Genomic DNA, 23933 nt, shown 5'->3' on the forward strand with positions numbered 1-23933 from the left:
CAGTCACATTATCCACTAAATAATATAAGCCAAACACAACTGACATATTACCCCACAGTGGGTACATAACCAGCCTGTGCCCTCAATATTTCCCTGAATTGTCATATAGCTTGTGCCAGATGTGTATAAGGTTACACACTTATCAGAGGACACAGAGTTATCCTATTGTCTATACTGTTGTTGCCGATGGGAAATTAAATGCACTGGCTGTGTCTTAGCTGTACTTTAGCTTTAGGACTTTTTGTCACTACATGTGTTGTCGTGATGAAAAAACACTCTCCAAACATTGTGATTACAACATGGCCTTGCAGTGACTTGTACACACACCGCCTCAGAGTACGGCAGTCAGAACGCACTAAATACTCACACACATACGCATGAAAAGGCATGCCTTTGTGTTATACGCACATCAACCACACACTCAGTGATACAGACACCACATATACACACACTGACTCACGCACACAACCCAAAACATAAAGAGGTTGAAAATACACAGATTCAAGAACCCATGCGAAAAGATGCACATGCATCTCTAGATACACACACACACAAAGAGCTGTAGGGATACTTTGACTTAATTTGTTTATGCTGGAGTTCCTGGAAAAGATTGTGCTCAAGGCAGCACATCACTTCTGCATGCGAGAAGATGACTGGAACTGGTCTGCTTCTCTCTCTATTTCTGTCTCTTCTCCCTTTCGTTTTTATCTTTTGTTATTCTCTATCTATGAAGGTCTTTCACACAGGCCTGCCTCCAACATGAACTTTAGTCTCTGCTTATCTTCCGCCCCTTTATTTTACATCATTCTGGACCTCTTGATAAATGAGTCATTAAATCTCTGAGGAGGTATAAGGTCTATGAAAGAGAAAGGAAAGACAAGCACAAGCACACACGCACACACACACACACACACAGAAATGTTTAAGCTAAACAGATAGTGTATGTATAAATAAAAGCAAATTATGTATGGGAATTGAGGCCAAATGCCATGGGAATCACCAGCATCCAAGCAGATTCAGCAATGTTTCAGCTGCAACACTCACAGGTTGGGTTAAGAAGAGGCCACTGGAGCACTACAAGGAGCCACCATGACCCATGGGATTGTAGGTTTGAGAAATCTTGTCAACACAAGAAAGCACATAAAATACTGTATGTATGTGTCTGTTACTGTGTTACCCGGCTTGAGCCTTCTGAAAGGAAAATCTTCATCTGACTTTTTTTTCCTTCTTTCTTTTAATAGTTGTCTAATTATTTATTCACTTACCAATTATTTTTCTACGCCTCCCTCTGCTCCTCTACTATTGCTGCTGAATATATGTGCAATGTGCAATGCATCTGCAGAGTATATTCGTTCGTCCATCCATCCGTTCATTCCATTCTTGTGAGCACAATAACTCAGGAATGCCTTCAGGTAATTTGGGAAAATCTGGTACAAAAGTTCACTTGGACTCCACATTTTGGTGGCCAAAGGTCAAAGGTCAAGGTCACATTGAATTAGATCCGTCCAATTCATGTGAATGTGATTTCTCATGAACACCTGGAGGGAATTTCTTAAAATTTGGAACAAAACCTTTTGCTGATATTGAGCTTCAGGGGATTGTTGTTGCACCATATGGTGAAGCTCAGTCCTCTGTCAAAATAATCTTTGAGTGAAGGCAGCATGTTTCTCACTGGGAATTACTTTATTCATGTCAATATAGTGATACCTTTGATTTCACCAAGGAGCACATTTACCTTTAATTAAGTTCCTTGAAAATCTTCACCACAGAGGCTATATTATTTGACATAATATATTTCTTGACATAATGCCTGATTTACAAAGTTGGCCACACTAACTATTACTTAATGTAAATGCAAAGGTTGCTCTGGAAAAAGATGGTGAGTTCTCTGCAACAGTAAAAAAACAAAACAAAAAAAAACTTTCAGTTCAACTATTTTCCTTTTTCTTTTTCTCCTGCTGTTACTCCAAATTTTAGATCTAGTTTCCAAGCACACTGTGAATTTACATAAAGAGTTCAATACATGAATGGAATGGAACTATAAAATTCAAACCATCACTTGAAACAACTTCAAATAAGAGAGTAAGTTTAAGAAACACCCCCACACCCACACCCACCCACACACACACACACACACACACAGGTGGCCATTAAGTATTTGATCCTCCCTGCTTTCTTTCAGCAGAAGCATCATGTCATCAAGTTGTCTGACAAGCCCTCAGGGTACTGCTCCTCCTTTTCAAAGCCGGACTTATTTCAGCAATATGACAGAGATACATGTGACTGATAGAGACAGATGATAGAAAACCGACCAAAGAGAAAGGGAGAAAGAGACAAAGAGAAAAGTCCAGGTCATTTTAATTTAAAATGGGTGCGTGGGTCTGCTACGCTTCTGATAGTTGATTTATGCAAATTATGTAAATGTATGTTAAATGATTATGCTAATTAGGTAACGAGAGTAACCTAAGGGAGGGAAATGTTGAGTGAAGACACTACAGTCCTGGTCGAAATTCGTTCATTTACAGACGGGGACAGGTTGCTTTTCCCCAGTGAAGTGACCAGTGAAGTTTTGGAAAGTTTAGCCAATAATTTAAATGCAGATTCTCTACTTTTTTTTATTTTTTAACAAGCTAATGTTCATGAGCAATAATTCCCATTGGTCAAAGTACAGAGATTCACAGTTTGGGTTAACTGACTGCTGTTATATCCAGCCCCTGAGTTGATGCTCTATATGCACTACAAATAACAGTGTGGACTACAACATTCAGTCAGTATTGAGAAAAATAATAATTTGAAGGGTAAATTCCTTTGCCGATAAAGAATACAGGCACAGTCAAACACACACAGTTATAGTTAAATCATGAGATCAGGGAGCAAAGAGATCAAGCCAAAAAGAGGCGAAGGGTTGAATAACTTCATTAAAGTATTAATTAGATTACAGTATTCATATTTAATACCCACAGGAAGGAAGAACCTACAACAGATACCTCATTAATGTCACACAATAAATGTGATGGTAAATTTCAACCCTCCACCACCACTATTTAAGCTACTGTATGATTTCTATGTTTTGCTAGTTATTTATTGCAATAAAATGACAACACTCAGATAATTGCCTTACTCTGGTTATAACAGCACGAGTAGTGTGCATGAGAGCCCACCAAATGAAGCAAATGTTTAAGCCTCACCTGCACCCATTCACCTTCTTATTTACTTTTTTAATCACCCATGGATGAAAAAAACAAGCTGCTGTAGTCAATAGACAGAGAAATCCCTCATTCTTTTTTGCTGTTTAAAGTCCACTTTTTCACTGGCAGGACTTCAAACAACTACAACTTGCTTCAACAAGTACGGGCTCACATATATCAACACTCACACAGAGACGAGCAGCAGTGATGGGCAAAAAAGAAAAAGCAAGGAAGAAGAAAGAGATGAACAAAGTGAGGACAAGATGCAACAAGAAATAGCAGAGCGATAAAGATGGGAGACAGAAGTAGAGAGCGCGAGTCCAGCTTTTCAATAAGTCGAGACAGCAGACACTGTCTTTTCATCTAATCCCTGAAAACGTACAGACTTCTGAAGGTGAGAAGAAGAAATGTAAGACGACGGGATGAGAGACACTGTGAAAGAAGAAAAAAGCACCAGGGCCCTTGGTAGCATTCACTGGGGTACAGCAGAGTTCAACATCCTCGAGAAGATTTGAATGCTCTTTAGATTGATAGGTCCATCTGCTTCATACAACATATATATCCCTTTTCATCACAGCATGTGTTATTGTAACACACTGTCCTTTTATCTTTAACACAAGCTGTATTGAGTATTTAACACTATACAGTGATGAAATGCTACACCATAACTGTGAGGTTATGTTATAAAGAGATATAAACAATTTGATCGCCTCAGCCGGCAGCTGCAATATGGCTACAAAGACTGCAACGTTATCCATTGGGACAATTCTGACCAACTGTCGTTTAAGAAGAAGTCTCGCCGTTGTTACAGTTGATGCCTCATCTAGATTGTCAAAATCAGTTAAACAGTCAGCCATGGCTTTGGAAATAAATTCTTGCTGGCTGTTCTTCTAGGTAAACTCCAAAAGCGTCTTTTGTTTCTTTTCACAATCTCTATCTCTGTAGGACTCGTTTCAGTAAAGTTTTCAGACACTTACAATAACAACCTCAGCCAGAACTTTTACTAGGTGCAACATGATGGTCGGAGTTGCCCAAAAGGATTATGTTGTGTGGTGAATCATTTATACACAAAAACATGTAAATATAGGGCCCAGTTTTAAAAATACTGGAATTTCCCTTTAAGAACTGACAGTTAATTGGGGAAAAGGTCAGCATTTACTGGAAATCCAGCATCATAAACCTTAAGAGTTTATATTTCAAATGTAAGGCCTTTGGTGCCATCATAAGGAATGTCTTACAAGCAGACAGGGTTACTTTCAACAAGAAACCCCTATTGGTCCCAATAAGACTTACCTACTACTTTGCTAATCTAAATGTCCCACTGAACAAAAGTTCCAGGTGAATGTTTACACATTGTAGTTAATTGTTTTCCTGCAGCTGGTTTGCCACAGCTTTCCCATCCCTGCCTCACCTAACGATGCCTGTTAATTACAGCTATTTATTAGCCCCAAACAGCCAATTAACAGGCCTTCAACACAACAAGCAAACACACTAATCTATACGCAACACATTGAGAGATGACTCCATTGAAGATTATGAAGAAAAATGAAAATGAGGGCCAAGGATGTGAATAGGTGTCAAATTTGAAAAGGCTCTTTGTTTTATTTTTTCCTGTTCGATTTCATAAATATTCAGCTCATTCTTATTTTCCTGAGGTGCTTGTTTTTGTTCCTTTGTCTTGCTTTCTCCTTCTATTATGTGGAAGCTCTAGCTGTTATTTTCCTCTTTATCTTTCAGTGACTTTCTTTTTTATTCACCAAATCTGTCCAGGGTGTTTTGAGAGAGCAATGAGTAATGGTGTCTGTTCATGTCACTCTTAAAGCAGTGCTACAGTAGCAAAATGAAATTAACAAAACAGCAGATGTCCTTGTACAGAAAACAAGAGTAAGTATTTCAAAATATCCTGATTCTGCAAGTTTTGTATATAGGGCTGGGATTTCCCTGCCATCTTACACAAAAGCAGTACATTTCTCACTTAAATTCTGACAATTTATATCAATATGAGTCTAGAGACCATCAACCGACCACTGCTTTGAATTTTAAATCATGGAAAAAGTCATGCTGAAAGTAAAAACAAAAGTAACACAGGGAAATAATAGTCATTGTCAAAAATTATTAATAATATACGGTTATTGCAGTTATAACAATCATAATCAGTTCCTACTAAACAACAAATATCTGATTGATTTTCAACAGAAATGCCATTTTTTCATTTCAGGCTTCAGCATGGTTGACTGCAGTTTTATGTTTGCGCCTAAATGTTATTGTGTACACATGAAGCTGGATTATTGATTAGATGTCAACAGCAGATTTATAGTTCTGCAGTGGTGTTGCTGTCGGTGCATCTAGACCATTAAAACATGTCTGGAAGTGATGCTTTGTTTGTTTTTGAGAAGTAGCTTACTTTCTCTATTTTAGGAATCTCATCTCACATCTTTATGTCAAAGCCTCTGAAACTTGAAACTGATCTGAGAGCATTTAAGAAACACATTTGTATGATGACTGATAAAAAAGAACATATCAGAACAGAGAATGGTCTGTAGTACTGCTGAAGAGGTTGTGGGAGCACAGGGGAGACTCTGAAACAGACCAATTACAGTTCTTTCCAGATTAAGCAAACTATAGCCGCAACCTCCGCTCTGCCTCCTACATACACAAGCAGTACAATGACATTAGCCTTTAGCGTACAAATCAATCCTTCCCATCATACATCCAGCAAAGGGCTGAAAACAACGATTGAAGATGCTCAGAAAAGAGAAAATTCTGCTAACTATTTATGGAATAAAAGAAAAACTTTATTTTTCTCAGAGATGTCATAATGTGACAACTTGGGAATAATGCTTGTCACACAAACACATACAAAGAACATAACAAGGCCAAAAACACACTATTTTTTACTGCCTTCATTTAAACTCAAAATTCTTTTGTCTTTACAGACACACACACACAAACACACACACAATGCCTGCAGTCAGTTAATGTATCACTTTCCTCCCCTGCTGTGCCCCAGTTTCTGTAACTCAGCTATAATGAGAATAAAGCCTTTACAGTAGTGATCCCACATTTGGGCCTATACACGCAATTTATTTACAGGGCCACGTGTGCAGTGTGTGCGCACAGACACATGTATATGTGTTTTTTTCTCCTAAAACATGTGTGTGTTCTGAGTGTAAAGTCACTGTTCTCTAAGTCATGCACTATGTGTTCATGCACACAAGAGACCAGAAGTAGTTACCTTAAGGCAGTAAATCAAATAACAAGTTCATATCATAAACCTCATGTTTACTAACAGCTGGTCAGTTGTTTTCACTATTGTTTTTTTGTTGTTGTTTTTTTCCTTTTGTCTAGTCCTGTAAAGAGATTTTAGCAGTTGTGATTTAGATCCTGCTTATTGACATTATTGAAGCCTGTTCCCAGTAATAAAAGTACAAATAAATTGCGCTGCCGCTAGCACTCATTTGTCATAAATGATCATTCTTTTGGTTATAAGCAAAAACAATGATGCACAATCCTATTTTTTTCAGGAATCAATAGGCAGAAACAAAAAGTAACTCCAGATACACATCTCTAATACATTTATAACTGCCTCCAAATTTCAAACTGGTACGTAAACACAAAATCCTAATGTAAACACACATCATGCCCAGAGTCACTATGTGATTCTTCCTGAGCTCCTGTTTGTGTGCGTGTGCAAGAGCAGGTGTAGTTAGTTAGTGATTGCTTAGTGAACGGATAGAAGGCAGATGAGGAGTGAAAAGCTAGACTGGTGTTATTAGCCTCTGGTGGTTTCCACACAGATAAAGAGATAGATGGGTCTACCAAACTCTGACACTAAACCTCTTTATCTCAGGCAGAACGACAGTGCAGGGTATAACGACTCAGGTAATGTCAGTGGCATTGAAGAAAGATCATCTGTTAAAAGGACACATTTCAGGAAAAGAGAAAGAAATCACGTCCCTACTGACAAACACACTGGGTAAGTCAAGAGCCAAACTTGTATTCAGTGTATTAAATGCTAACTGGGACTGATTGTAAGAAGGATCTAACAACAAAAATGACTCATTCATCTTCTCCTGAAAAGTAAGTCAATAAGTCATAAATGGAACAATAGAAGAACATCATTGAAATAAGCTTCAAAAGTGTTCAAGGTAAAGGTAAAACAAAATGGAAAAAAAGCACAAATTTAGCGTATTGTACTATGGTCCCTTAATTTTAATACCACTAAGGCCTCCAGTTGAAGTAATTGATAAAATAATTGAGGATTTCCTTTGGACAAGTGGATAACCTGTAAACATACATTGCTCAAGATAAGAGCTCCGCAACTACCAAGTAAAATCAATGAGCAAATGCAAGATTTCAAACAGTGTTAACATGTAATTTACAATGGACGATAAGCTCTCCACACATTGTTAAATGAGAAGCTAAAGTAGCTAACAAAGGAACCTGTGTAGTTTACATCTATCACTACAAGGTGAATTAATCCCACAGAGATTGGCTGAGTTCGACCTCTGTCTTGACAAAGTATGCGCAACTGTGAATGTGTGATACTGTGATAAGCTGAGATTTAAATGGGAAGGGGGAATGCAATGGCCATTCTAGAAACATAAATAACATTCACACACTAAATAACTCTTTCCTGTACCTAGATCACCCCCCCCCCCTCTCGTGTCTTTGTCTGAGAGCAATCCCTGTTTAAGTTAGCAGGGTTGGGCTGTCTGGACTGAACATGGAATGAAATCTAGATGAAGATTTGATCCCTAAACAGCATGAGAGTAAGGAAGGATGGCAGGAGGAAAGAAGGAAAAGTCAAATCATGGTTTTAGCTTGTAGCCTGAAACCACGCATCTAAATTTCCATATAGATTGTAGCAAGCTTTGTTGAATCAGGTTTCAAATATTTCTAATGACAGGCTACGTTAAGCAATCAGCCACAGACAAACAATTACTAGTGCTGATAAGCCTGCATACATGCATACATAAAAACACATATTCCTTCATTTGCATGCTCACACACAGTCAGGTTCGATGATAGACAAGAAATTGGAACAACTCCCACCATCAAGCAAACACTTACATACTGTACTTGCAAAAGACAAATATATAGAGACACACAGCACGCAAATTCAATATAATTAGCTGTGATGATGCTGAGCTGTGATGTTGAACTGAAACTCCATCCCCTCCAGAATGGCCCTCATTAATGACGACTCGCTGTTTACGGCCCAGTCAACTGGGGGACTGGCAGGAATTGTACCCTGAAGTAATAATCAGTATTGATAAAGTTGTGAAAGTTCCATCTGGCCTAGGTATGTGTTCACAGGCCCAACAGAAAATAACAAATACCTTTTTTAAATCGACATAAAAAGTTTATTACCATAAAAATCCTCATTACATACATTAGCAAAGGACAGGGAAATGCTCTAGCAACTGACATAGCTTTCTACAAGTATAACAAAAAATTATCTTTGCACTAAAATGCCAAATAGAAAAAAAGTCTTATTCTCTTCTGGTTCCATATACTGTCTTATTATTCATGAATGTCAAATGTATGAAAAAAGCCTTTCGTTCATTAAAAGAAAATTAACTGCAGCTATTTTCACACCTCAGCCATTACCAGTTGTTCCTACTCCTCCTATTAGGAGAAAAGCATAAGATGATATACTTTATCATACCAATACGGTATACGGTTGATTTATTCTAAAGACGAGAGAGAATCCATTTAGCCAGCCAAGCAGCTGCAGAATATATTGAAAGAAATACACACACATAAACACAAACACACATACCTTTCCAAAAGATGCTCGCTAAATTGGAGCCCTATTGACTGAATCAGGAAGCATTCACACTCCTGTCTAAGAAACCATTTAGCCACACAGGCCCTAAAACCCCTTCCTCATTCATTTCTCTGTCCCTTTCTCTCTGCCCCCCCACACACTCCCTCCTACCACCCCTCCATTCAGATGTCAGTCACATAGCATGCTGTTAAAATGAGGTAGCTGCTAACCCATGGTTTCCTGTGGCCTACTGCTGCGTGCGCGTGAGTGTGTTTGACTGTGAGTGTGTGAATCTGTCCGTGTTGATGTGTATGAATAACACACAGACTGACGCCTTTGGCCCAACAAATGATAGCAATCAACAAGGCTTTATGGCACACACTCTGTCACTTTGAAAAAGACGGAGTGCAAGTGTGAGAGAGGGCGTCAAAGAGGGGATATTTTCCTGAGATTTTATTCTAAAGGAGAAAAACTGTTTCAACAAAGCAAGCCAACTGAGGCATTAAGATGTTATCAAAAATATATTCTATTCAGCCCAATTCTATTTCCTGATTAAATTTTAGTAAATTACCTTTTTCAAACTGTTCTAAAAAACAACAAGCTCTTTGGCAACACAACCTTGGCACCATGAAAAGTAGATAGAATGAGTCTGCTGAGTGCTCCCTAATGTTTTCAGAGCAACTTCCATTAATCTGACTAGGTCAAATGGCTGTTTTCATGTCAGTGTAAAGAAACGCTCAAGTTTTCACTCATTAGAAAATGCCCCAAAACACACAATTTAAAGATTAAAGAATGAACCACTTCAAAACTCAATGTATACCTGAGTTAGACATTCCTTGGGTTTGGATGGGAAGGTCTATGACCAGCAAAGCAAGTCTGCTCAGGTGGTTTTGCTTTCTCAAATATCAGCATTTGTTGTGTCTTAATAATTGTATAAAACATAGCAGCTCATTCATTTAGAAAACTTGCCAACTCCTCGGAAACTGTTAGTCCCACACTTTCCCCTCTGTGGTAGTAGAGAGGGATGTGACTGTCATAAAAAGTCTTTAGCAATATATTGTTGCAAAATGTGTGCAGGGTTCTACATCAGCATCCACATTCACGAAAAAGAAGCAATGGCAGTCAGATTATTAGGATTGCCCCAATGGTTTCATGTTATTGGCTGTGCATTATATAAGCCCTTGACACATATCAGATATATCTTTAACAGTGGGGAATGTGTGCAGACAGAATTTGTTGAGTGTAAAGCTAATGAGCAATTTTAAGGATGACATGATCAGAGAAATCCTACTGGTAACAGCCATTAACATGTAAAACTTAAAAACACAATCTGCCATGCTTGGCAGAGTTGTATACTGTTTGTAAGTACTGTATGTCTCTAGAACAAAGCTATAGCTTTGGTGTTGCATAAATTAGAAGAAATAAAGAACCTGGGAATATTTCAAAGGCAAATGTTTGTTTGGCGCCAAATGGACTAAGTAATTATGTAGGCTCACATGTGTGTTTGTACTTCTTTTGTGGGACCATACATGTGTGTGTTGTGCAAGTCCCTGTTGTGTAACCTTGACAGATTGAGAGCATGTATACATGGTTATAGTGCTCTTCTATACAGTAGCACAAGAAAACCATGTCTTTGGCAAGCAACATTGCAATGTGGGTGGAATACACATACAGAGGTCTCATTCCATTTGTTCCATTTCTGTTGCCTTTGATCAAACAGGAAGAGCAGTATTAACCAGCACACTTGGATATTATTATCCAAGCCTAACTAAAGCCACAGAGGAATCAACCTATTTCTTTTGTCAATCAGCCTTGTCATACAAAGGTCTTCTCAGTATTCATCAGAGACTCATCAGACCTGTTATTAATTAAATACCAGAGAAAAAAGTGTACTTTGCAGAGAAGGACGTAATAATAATTTCTTTAATATATGCCTTCAAAGCATCCTCATGTATTTCAGGAGTTGATTTGTACTTTTGCTCCCCCAACATATTTGTTGGAATAAAGTGATGTAGCTTCTAGTGAACGTATCTTATAAACTCTGCATTTTTCTCCATTCATCCTCCATATTTAATCACTCTCTTTCTTTTAAGACAAGATACTAGAAAATGATCTGATATCAGGACTTTGTAAATTTCTGAGCCCAACAGATTGTTGAGTGCAGATTTTGGGATAAAGACACAGTCAATTCTACAATATCTTTCTTTCACTAATATAATAACATCCATGTATCTTTGTTGAAATACAAGTTTTGATCTGGTCATTTAAACTTCCTTTTTTAAAACTATGCTGGTTAAGTTCATCAAGGGTATGATTAAGTCCCCTCCTAGGATTGTAAATCCTGTCTCGATATCATTTTGGATTTTCTGAATGTCAGGAATTTTGGAAGATATTCCTTGCTACCTCTCATCGGGTTAGCAGACAGGTCCTGTACAAAGTGGCCTCAGGTCAAATTTGGTCTCAGATTTTGATATCACCTTAGCCCCCAGTGTCTTGACTTTGGTATGATAGTTCCATAACTTCATGATTATCTTGTGTGGATGTTTGGCTGCCTTCTCCTTCAGAATCTACCAGAGTCCATTTCCATTTTCTTGTCCAGCGATTCATCTGTAGTTTGAACACATTTCACTCTATGGTCTAGGGACACCAGCTACTAAGGTATTCTCTCTATGTTTAGCTGAGTATCGTATAACTGATCATTACTGTTCTCGTGTTTCCTTGTTGTTCTCTGTTTTCTTTGTCTCTGGCCATTGAGGGCATGGTTGATTCGATAGTTTGCGCCTCTAATAATTGATAATAAATCTCTTAAATCCTTTATAGTTATAAGTTTGGACTTCCTTCAAGTTTATCTTCTTGCTTCCACACAAATTAGTCCTCTGGATCATTATTATATAATGCGTGGCACGGCTTTCCTTGAGCTGCTTGCAGCCCATGCTTCAGTCTAATACAATGTGCCCCTCTCTCACCTCTCTGCATCCGCTTTAAAGCAGCCTATACAAATCTCTGGCTGTGTTTTAAAACACATGCAGTGTGGTTTCAGTGTGGCATGAGAAATGATGACAAGACTGACAGAGGCAGGTATGTGTTCACTACGCAGGCTTAAAGGAAAAATCGATTATGTCCCTGAACACCACCTGGCGCCTATGTGTGCAGCACCAATAGATAACTGACAGTTATTGTGACAACACAATTATCAGGGGCAGACATATGGTATGTATGTGTTTCGAGTATACAGGTTATGGGGAATCATTAGCAAACCGTCTAGAACTGATGGAGATGTGCAGGAACAAGGCAGATATAAGTGTGTGCAGTGCCCCTCACACTATGAAGTACAGATCTATGTCTGGTGAGTGAGAGTGTTTTATATCTGCTTATTCTCTCCGTATGCCATTTACTAAATCAACATAAGTGCATCAACAGCCGCTCAGCAGCTACTGAAAGTTACAATGTAGTCTCCAGCTGGGAGATATTGCATCTCATAAAATGTATGTGTTTTTAGATTTCCTTTCAAGGGGTATATGACACAAGCAAACACAAAGCACACTATTTACCACACTCAGAGAATCTGAAGGAAGTAAAAGAGACAAAGCCATGGCAAAATAGTAACACTGGTTACAACAGAGGGAAGTGCTTTTTTTTCCAGCAACATTTTTATCTAGAATGCATCCCAAATCAACTTCCAAAACTACCGACGTGTTCACATTTTCATTTATTGCTTTGTCTGCCATAATTACCATATTAGATATGGCACAGTAGCTGCAGTTATCAGTATAAAAATAACTGAAACACAATCAACTGTCTTTGTAAGTTAGCAACAAAAGAGCTTAACTAACAGTACTGGAGACTTAAGATACCTTTAAAGCCCTAAATTTACATAATTTAAGACATTTACAGATAGTGTAGAGCCCTGCTGAACCTGGAGAAAAAAATGGCTTTCACAGACATAATCAGACAGATGGATAAGACAAAAAGAGAGAAAAAAACAATATTTCTGTCTCTATTTCCCCTCCTTCCACTCCCTCCTTCTCTTGCCCTGAATAGTCAGTTAATTAACAGAACAGGAGAAAAAAAAGTGTGGCAAGCAAATGTCAAATTCAACAAAGATGGAGGTTAACTTCTCACAACAATGCAAAACAACAGCAGCTTAAAAAATCTCATTCTACAATATTAAAGTAATTAAAATTGCCAAAAGGGACGAGAGCGAAATAGTACTTGTTTAGTTTAGCAAACATGTGGGAAAATACAAAAAAAGTGATCTGTTGGGGAGCGAGTGAATGGTAAGACTAATTAACATTTTTTTTCTTTTTCTTCAAATGATAAATAATTATGTCAACTTCTGTGAGGCAAACTGGGATTTCAGAATAGCTAAAGGGGAAAGTTTATTGGGTGTAATTAAGTGTTTTATTTTTCTGCAAATGCCGTCTTTCTCTTGTTAGTCTTTCATTATCAGCCTTTCATTAAGCCACCTCCACCTCATTCTCCAACTTCCAGTTTTCTGTGTGTCTCTTGTGTGGCTGGGCAGGTGCAACGGGCCATGTTGACAGCTTGTCCCTCCTCTCTTGCCGCAGGGAAAACTGTCACCCCTGTCATTCAGGGCTATGAACACAGCATGGAGAATGTATGTATGTGTCTGTGTGTGTGTTCTCAGGGGACTATGACAGTGTGGGGTGAGAGGGGCTTTATTAGCTCTGCCAGAAACAGCTGAATGCATGGACACTCGCACACACACGTTAAGTTTGCTCAGAATGACTAAAGCATGATGGGAGATTCACAACCACAACCTGGAAGGGTAAAGCCTTTAGGGAGCAAAACTTTACACTAGATGACATGGTGATGCAGCAAAGGGAGGGAGGTTTGTATGTGAGTAGTGTTTTCATACACTTTTTCTAACTTCACACATTTGCACAGGGGAATAAACTGTGGTCACTGCAGACAAACAATATCATAACAAGCATGCCAGTAGTGCTGTGCATAAGCCCTGACTCTCACTGAATCTCACTGATGAATAAAAACAAGTAATTTCTTGTAATATCAACACAGAAAACAGAAGGCCTATGGGTGAGAGAAAAAATTGCTTAAAACCATAGAGTTGAGAGCTTAAAATCACTCAATGAATTGATAACAATCGTCCAGTAACAAGGCTGAAAATAATGGCTATACTAGATGATTTCATGTGTCAGAGCTGGTAAACGGCACCATAATTTTTAACTTTTAACGCTGACTGGATGCTACTGATTACCAATAAGGTTTGTGCTTATTCTCAAGAACTCATATGAACATAAATCAGGTACTAGAATGGTAGAAAATGCAGCTATTTGATCCTTAAACTCCGTCTTGGGACCAAAAAAAGTGGCAGACCTGCACATGTCAAAACTACACCAGACGTATTTTCAGGGTGAGACACCACTGCTCATGTGGGACCCAGGCAGCAAAAAAAACCAAGCAAGAACGTGTACTCCGAAACAAAACACAAAAGCTCCAATGTAGCTTAGTGGGTTACACAGTCAAGGCCTCAGAGAGTCAATGTGTGTATAGTGTGTGTGTGTGTGACTGTGTGTGTCCATTGCGGGGCACTGGCCCTAGACAAAGTGCTCCGCCAGCTTTCTGCCCACTGGTCTTTTCATTGCTGATGGATGGGCCTTGTTCAGCACCATCTGGCTATAGGATATTTCACATTAATCATCACAAACACGCGCACACACACAGACATACAAACACACACACTTCTGTCTCTTAAACATACACGTAGCAGATGAGTACAATTGTCTATATGTAAATGAACATGCAAGAAAATATGTACAATGCTGCTGAAAGAAAGTGAACTTAAGGGACAGACAGACAGACAGACAGACAGACAGACAGACAGACAGACAGACAGACAGAAAGAAAGACAGAAAGAAAGAAAGAAAGAAAGAAAGAAAGAAAGAAAGAAAGAAAGAAAATATTTATGCCCACTGACAGCACATTCTTGTTTGTGTTTTAGCTAGCCATTTTCCACATTTGTGATTCAGAGCTAGCCACGGGAGATTAAGAACCAAGCCTGGTACAAAAAACAATTAGTTCAATTAAAAACATTGTTTCATTTGGTTGGTAGCCGGGAGCTATGGAGCAATAAAGCCTCACTTACCCATCGCCCCCCACCCTGACTCAGTCTTTATTAATGACCTTTTCATACCTATAGGAGGATACACATTAACAATAATGGTTGTATAGACAACAATTTAGTGCTTGCTTCTCCCTTTCTCTTTGTCTCTGTCCCTCTCCCTCTCTCACACGCACGCGCGCGCACACACACACACACACGTGTTAGTAAACACATAATATCCTTACATAAACTGTAAGCTGAAAGGCCAGACACCCAGGGGAATTTAATGTAAAACGGGGGACATTATCAGACTTCATTTATTTCTATCTAACGGCTATATGGGCTTAATAAAAGCTGATTTGCCTCAGTGTTTCCACGGTGTATGGACATTGGCAAGGACAGGCAGAACCGTGGTTGATCTGAGAGGAAGCATGCTTGACATTAGATTTATTATCATTAAATCATATCTCACGGCTATCTGGGTTTGTAATGCAAGCGGATTTATGTGCACATCTACACAATCTATGGAAAAGAAATAAGACCTACAGGAACATGGCTGCAAGTACGATTTAGGAAATTTGCTTGACATGTTAAAAATATTTATGTATTAGGGCTATCAGATAGCATATAATGGGATGGGATTACCTTTGACACATTTTATCCACAATATGTAGTGAACTTGGCAAGGTTATCAGTGAGTCAGTTTAAATGTTGCTCTCTTGCAGGGATTCAAAACATATGACATTATGTAGCAATAATAAATGTGGCAAATCAGAGCAGGGTAATTGATGTTATCAGTGCGTTTTTATTTGCCTCTTAATATGTAATTTATCTGTCAACAAAGTTGGCAACAATGTGTTTTACAGCATGAAAAAAATCAGAATTTTATAAGCCAAATACAAATGAAAAAAATACTTTAGATTACTAATACAAACAAATACTAAATTTAAAAGAAAATATGGATTCACTGTTTTTTATGGCTAGATTTCTAATACTGTCTTCTAGGAAAGGGCATTTCCGAAGGTCTGACTCTGGCTCTGACTGCGGTCATATTTCATATTTAGCCTTAACTTTGGAATGGACAGGGGGTTCATCCCTGAGGATCTCAAGCTTCACACTGGCTCGGAGTGAATTAAGAGCTCTCAGATCTGGCAAGACAACACAGTCCCTTTAAAGTGGTACTTCACACAAAATCTATCTTTTGGGAAGGAAACACTCACCCCCTGTGTGCTCTGTATTTTCACAAATAACACACATACATACAGATGGACACTGAAGAAGTGGATTTTGCTGCAGGAGTTAAGAGACTGAACTTACATACCACGACAACGCATCACAAAATTTCTGTTTTAGGTGCCTTTATGGAAGTGTTGTTCAAGGCTTTCAGAGACATTTCTTAATTTTTTGCTTATTTGTGTATTTCTGGGGCTTTGTGGGACATTACAAGACTTTTGCAGAGGTATAATTTAACTCCTTGAACAATATAAACATTCTTGAATCAGCATGTTGACAAGATACACAAGAACAAAGTGTTCAGTAATATAAAGTTAGATAGAGACATTCAGGTACAGCCAGCTCAATATGATCTACTGTCACACAGTTGGTTTCTAAATTCCTCTGAGAATTGTACTTTAGGAGAAGGCATGTTGAAGAATACCTAATATCTAATTTAGATGCAAACGTGTTAATGTATTATGAAGATATTCTCTTCAAAAGTCACTAAATTCACATTCCCTGCTTGCGTTAGGTGTCTGTTTTTGTACTCACTTGTATGAATGTGTAATTCCATGTGTACTTCTATTACTGCTCCTGTGTGTGTGTGTGTGTGTGTGTGTGTGTGTGTTTGTTTCAGTGCGTGGGAGGCAAAGAGCCATGCCTGCCACAGTGGAAACGTGTTCTCTCTTACATCCTTTTAATTAGTATGTAACATATAACAGCGGCACCACAGGCACAAACTCCTCTGGAGGTATAAACTCTGCAAAAAAAAAGAAAAACTTTGCTCTGATAAATGACACAGTGTGACACCTGCATGGAAGCCTTCAATCACCAACATGTTCACAACATGTGCCTTCTTGTACATTACTTTAAATATTCATTTAAATGACCGGAGCATAAAAACAAAGGCGGGAGATTTCTAGATGGCTGTAGCCATGTACACAGACTAATCATAGTCTAATATGACAAAATGTAATTTTTCTTTTCCATGACAGATGAAAAATGTGTTGACAGCTGTTGTCATGGTGTTGTCATTCACAGAAGGATGTCTACATAAGAACTACTCAGCAACAAACACACTCACACTGTTGTCACAAGGGTCTCATCATCATAAGCATGCCTAAAGAGAGGCATGTTCAGTCTGCTGTCAGAATGTGAACCGCATAATGTATGAGCTCATATACACATAAATATAGGAATACAGGCATACACATATGGTTGAGGAGATTTATCTTTGACCTCAGAATTCAATCTCTCTGACACACACTCGTACTCTCACAATGTAATCAGGAACAAACACTTGAGTTGTTCTCATCCACTAGATTGCTGACAAGAGGCATCCATCTTGAGGAGACATCCAACTCATCATAGCCATACAGACAATATGATGATGGTGACCTACACCTACTTTTGATGTCAAGTGAAGGCTTCTGTTCTAGAGGTGAATGAGGTTTAATACTCAGGGCTAGCTCTCGCTATTAAGAAATATGCAGATAAAATAGTTCACTGTTTTGCAAAGAAAAAAGACGGTAAGGGCAAAACTTATGCAGGCAGATAGATACAGATATTTAAACCGGGGAAGTATAAAGAATCACAAACACTGAAATATGTCTTACCTTATGGTCGTATGGGTTATAAGAGTGGAAGAGTTGTGACAGCTCTTTAGTCCTCTGCTTCTTCTGTAGACAACAAAGATGTAAAATACATTTAAAGTTTAAAAGCCACTTATATGATGCATGTATAATACAGATAAAAAGTCCAAAAACAAGTCATTTAGATGTAACTGTAGATAATGGAGTATATACTTAGATTAAAATGGGGAAAATGTCACTTGCTTTATGTTACTGATTTGATGTTTAATCTTTGTCCATTTGTTGGTTGGTTTGTCAGCAGGATTACACAGAAACTACTAGACTAAACTACAACTAGATTGCCACGAAACTTAGATGGAGGATGGGTCTCAGCCAAGAATAGACCCCATTACCTTTTGGTGCAGATCTGTGTAAAGAAATGGATCCAGGATTTTTTTCTCAACATATTTAATATTGCAAGTTTTCGAGATTTTCCTAGGGAGAAATGCATCTTCATGAAATAAAATCAGACATATTAAGGTGGCTGGCATCTATTAAGGAGACCAATTTGATACTGATAAAGGGGACTGTTGGGCCTTGGTGGAGGTATGTGGGCTATTGAGTCCAATTCTATTTTAATATAAGTTATTTAGTGGGTGACAATTTAGAGATACTTCCTTTAAATTTTCTCACTTTCCTTGATTTGTTTTGTTTGTAATATTGTTGTGGAAAGCCCATTTGTAAGACTGTATGTTCATTGTATCAAAGATTATAAAATATAATGTAATGTTTCCGGAAACTCTTGAGAAGGTAGTCATATTATGTAGTGTGTCCACACTGTCTACTTTTAGTCACTTGTATTTGTGTATTGTAAATTAGACAAATTAATCACCTTTCTTGCAACACTGATCAGGATTTATATACTTTACATCAATTGAGGGTATTAACTTCAACTAATAACACTTTTAAAGTTGTCACTGATCAGTGTAGATACCTTTTTGTATATACATTTCCTTGGAACAATCATGATCTAATTGTTCTTTGGCATGCCCTCATTCTGTTCAGCTTGTCACGCAGATAGAGAAAAATTACATAGTATGAATATGGAAATACTTTCACTCATGTTAACTTAGTGGGTCACTTAAACAGAAAAAAATGCCATGGTCGAGAACATTGCCTACAGTAATTCATTAAATCTATAAAATGTGGAATATACAGAGAGAAAAAAACTACATTTATTTGCCTACCAGCTGTGGCAGAAACATTTCTCATTTTATTCTCGCTCAAAATCTGCCCTTAACCTTGTATGTCCTTAATGTGTAATGAGATGCACGAGCGTGAGACATGACTGTTTGATGTGTGGCAGTTGTTAATGCAATCAGTTACATGAGGCCAACGCAGTTACAAAGAGTGCTAATTAGCACGCTGATTAGGCCGTGTCTGGCTAAGGGGGAAGGATATATGTATTTGCTATTGTAGCTTAAGGGAGTATGCATTCATTGCTGTGCACTCTCCTCTTCCCTCTGTCTTTTTCAGTGTATGTGCAGGGCTGGATTCAGTGTCCTTAGGCCAGATCTGCACATATGGAGCAGCAACCTACAAGTAGCTCAACTATCACACACAAGCATCATTATAGCATGACTGAGAAATGCAGCTTCAGGATAGGCAAAGGCAGCTTGAGGATGTGGTGAAGAGAAAGATGGATGCAGAAAAGGAAGAAAAATCAATTAAAATGTACAGAATTTATAATCAAGTTGGCAAAGATGGATAAAGTTTCAAAAGTTTGCATGAAAAAATCTCTATGAACAGATATCTGCATATGAATGCAGAATATGTAGGCAGGGAATTAGATTTTGATATAGGAAACATTCTTATGTTTGCAGTCTGGTTGTCATCTGAGTAGCATTGCCCAATTAGGTTTGAGTGGGTTAAGTTGCATGCAGGTGAACAGTCCATTTGGAGAGCAAAATAGGCAGAATGCATAGGTTGTAATGCAGTTGGAATACATTTGTAGTTGTAATTCATCGGCAATCATATCCAGACAAATTAAGGGTCGTCTCTCAACTCCAACTCTTAATGTTCTCGTCTGAAGCTGCTAATCAGACTGTAAACAATTATGCCCAGAAGAGGAAGTCTTGGCCCGGATATCCATTATCTAGATATCTATCGGCTACACTGGAAGCCCCAAAACATTGGCTGCTGGCTAAATTGCAGGTTACAGGGGTTCAGAAATTGGCATGAAATTACATGACAGACTTTGTTAAGATAATGTTCTCAGACAAAAAAAGTGGAAATGTAGTTAGGTAAGAAAATAAGTGCCAATAAAGAGAATAGATGAAGAGAGGCACTGTGGCAAGAAAAGTAAACACACAAAAACAAGGGAAGGGAGGGGAGGGGAAATAAAGGTATAAGGGTACAGGTGTACTCCTTGCCCTTGGCCAACTACCGTTTCGACTTTGTCGTTCTCTGTCTCTTGTGAGGCCCAGCCTTTCATCAGCCACTTCTCATCACTCCTTGCCCTACTCTCCATTCCTTCCATTTGTGTACACCTTCACATATTTTCTTCCCCACACTCCAATTCTACCCATCTCTTACACATTCCCTGTTCACCCAGGGCTCTTGTGATCCATATAGTCCTGTAATCATTGGCCCCGTCCTTCTACCATTGTATCAGTCTTGTTTTCACCTGATTCCTTCTCGCTTTCTCTGCCAAAGGGCTCTCCAGAATCTCCAAATCCTTTTTTCTCTCGTTTTCTTTGCCTTTCTACGTATCCCTTGGTGCTCTACCTCTCCCTTGCTCCCTGTGTTTTTCTCCAGTCAAGGAATACTCATACTAATCATTCTGTCTCCACTCTCTCACCCATCCTCCCCCTTGTAAGTCTGTCCCTCCACAATCTCACTCACTCTCTCTCGCTCTGCCTGGAGCACCTTAGGTGAGAGCAATTCTCTCATCATTTCTCCTTAACACCACTCTCTCTCCTCTCTTCCATCCCTTCATCACTCTCACCATCACTCTGTATTCAATGATGTGTGTGTGTGAGTGTGTGTGTGTAACTGTAAGACAGATGTAACCGCAGGTAAGGATTTCTCAACCACCAATGAGCTCCCAGCAGAATTTAGCCAGCTCAATAGCATACACACTCTGTAGAAACACACAAAAACACACACCACAGCCTCACACACCAACACAGGCTCACACATTGACTCCCAAATACAGTACATGGTGTACACTCAAAATTGACTAAAGTGAAAAAATGTGCGAAATACAAGGAAATTCTAAGGCCAACATCAAACAGAAGGAAGAGCCAATGAAATATAAAAATAAAACGGAACAAAACAGATTAAAGATACAACATGGTGAAGAGAAAGAGAGATCTGCTTCCTACCTCCTACCACGACAGGAATGAATGAAGGGGTAACCTCATCTCATTACATGTTATTTTAGAGTCTTGTAGTTTTAATTGATGGTGCTACTTGCATGGAGGTTAGGAGGTGGACATTTGTGAGATCCTCAGTTTAAATCCCTAGACTAATGTGAAAAAAGCTGGTGGGGAGGTGAATGAAAGATGTTCTCATTAGCCCACAACAGCTGCTGTTGGGGTGCCCTTGAGCAAAAACTCTGCCCAAAGTTGCACCTGTGGAACCAATCAGTAGCCAATAGCAGAAGCCTGCACTGGGGAGACGGAGATATGTAAACTTTGGAGCTGAAGTTGAAATAGGCCATGCACGCTCTGTGAATGTGCCATTACATATACATAAACTGGCTTAAATCTCACCCACCTTTCCTGGATCAATGGACCCAGAGACTCGAGGGCGTGAACGCTGTGTAAAGTATAACGTCAACATTGCAACTCTAGAGGGACATTTATTTAGAAAGATGGTCTCCAGTCATACTGTACTTAACAAAGTGAACACGCCAAAATATGTAGTTATCAATTCATAAATATGTTGTGATTCATCACTTTCTAAAGCAACATTCTTCATGTATGTAAAGTTGTGTTAGACTTGTTGTCAAGAAACTTGTTTTAATTTGGGATCGGCTATATGTTTGTTTTTCGGCTGATACTGATAATCACCTGCTTCTCATGGCTGATACCAATAAGATAACCAATAATTTCCCATTTTGTATTTTTTTTTTTTAAGTTCCTCACCTGCAATTTACAGACACCTGAGGGTAAGAAAGCAAAGTAAAATAGATAATTTAATACTCCATATCCCTAATAAGATTTGTTGTGTTAAAAGACATTTAACCATCCCTCCTGTCAGTACATGTAAAGCAAATTACAAGTGTGTTGTCTTCCTCGAAAACCTTTATAAAAAACAGCAGCAGTTTGACGTCATGAGCACAACAGAGCGCTCCTCATCTTCAGTGTTTATGCAAACTGACTCTAGAGAAGGATGCTACCACCTACTGCATCAAAGCGTGATGCTATGCTTGTTTAGTCAATGAAAGCAATTTGGCTTCATACTATTGGCACTATTGATTGATAAATTGATAAATGTCCAACAAACAAAACAAAAACAACAACAACAATAAAAAAGGCACACCTTATTTAACTCTGCATTTTGTCAACCTGGATGGCAGTCGTTTAAACTATACAATAATTACTGACGCCCTGGCTTTCTAATAAAAGACAAAACATACTGTAGATGTGGTCAACACACCTGTCTCTTTCAATTCAACATTTCCTATGTGATTGAAACACAAAAAGTTGTTATATTGTGAACATACAACCGCAACCTGCATCGAAAGAGAGATCTGAAATCTGCATCAAACATTTTGCAGCATTTACATATGAGACCTCCTTGTTAAATGTCAATGGTTCAGGTAGTCAAGCGTCTCTCAGAAACTCTGCGTTACCTTTCCTATTTTAATGTATCTTTAATTCTAAGAGCTTTATTAGTGCGCTGCATAGTAATGTGTCTGTATAAAGGTATGTGTGTGTGTGTGTGTGTGCGTATGTGTGTGTGTGCGTGTGCATGCAAGGATGTGTGGTCCATCAACCAGAGAAGTTAATCTAGCATGCCGTCGAGGTTGTGTTAGTGGCAACCTAACAATGCAAAGCCACTGTCTGCGTGTGTGTGTGTGTGTGTGTGTGTGTGTGTGTGTGTGTGTGTGTGTGTGCGTGCCATGGACCTGCCACCGTGGTGATGATGAACGATGGTTGTTACAATTACGTCCATCTGTTGTTGCCGCCAGAGACGGATGCTGCGTCTAACGGGAAGTGACATTACAAGGATATGTACACTTGTACTCCAAAAACATGCAGGAGAGGTGTAGACTGAGAGACACTCTCTGCTGCCAATAACACACAAAAACTTACATGTTTCATGAAAACACTGCTGTTCTAAAATAATTCTATATAAAACTGGAATATCTGCACAATGCTGTGAAGCTCTTCGATGGGACACACAATTCTGAATGGATTAAATATTAGACAGGAGGAGACAGAACTTACGGAATTTGTTTGTGTGTGCGTAATTAAGGGTGGAATACTTAATGATTTATTTCGACCAAACAAGAGGTGACTGTATAAAGACAAACCAAGACTGTTTGGGTGAATTTCATTATGTTTATGTCAAGTTTAAATGAAGTTTGTTATACAATGAGTTAACAAGGTAATTAAGATCATCTTAGACAATAATAGAGGGAAACTTGAATTCAGAAGGTGTGGGCATGTATTTTCCTGTTTGTCAAGGAAACCTGAAGTATTTCCTTTCTTGGAATTTTGTGAGTTTATTTTGATTTATTCATTACACCAATTGTGTGTGTGTGTGTGTGGGGGGGGGGGGGGGGCACGGCGGGCCAGGGATAGCTGGTAAGCATGCTTACTTCAGTAGACATCTCTGCAACACAGTACGTAGATGTCTTTGACAAAATGTCAATACTGTTGTTGCTTTACATTCTGTTGATGTTTGTTCCTTTTTTACATGTTTTAAACTAAAATATTCTGGCCATATTACACATTGCCCCTTTAGGCATGTGCATGTTGTAGCTGAATGTTCTTTACAAGTTTGTTATCAGTTATGTGAGATGTAAATTTCAAACACACTCTGAAATGAGATGCAAAGGCTGTTTATGAGACAGCAGTTTATATGCG

At 38.6% G+C, this 23933-nt stretch overlaps 1 protein-coding gene across 1 annotated transcript in view; it reads right to left on the minus strand.

Annotated features, from left to right (window-relative positions):
- The window catches only part of cdkal1 (CDK5 regulatory subunit associated protein 1-like 1), a 239293-nt gene that overhangs the window by 37882 nt on the left and 177478 nt on the right, over window positions 1-23933 (minus strand). The window contains exon 12 of the mRNA XM_073485828.1: window positions 17878-17940. Coding sequence (XP_073341929.1) covers window positions 17878-17940 — 63 coding nt within the window. The remainder of the gene's footprint in view (window positions 1-17877; window positions 17941-23933) is intronic.

The sequence above is a fragment of the Pagrus major genome, chromosome 17, assembly GCF_040436345.1.
Source record: "Pagrus major chromosome 17, Pma_NU_1.0".
Lineage (NCBI taxonomy): Eukaryota > Metazoa > Chordata > Actinopteri > Spariformes > Sparidae > Pagrus > Pagrus major.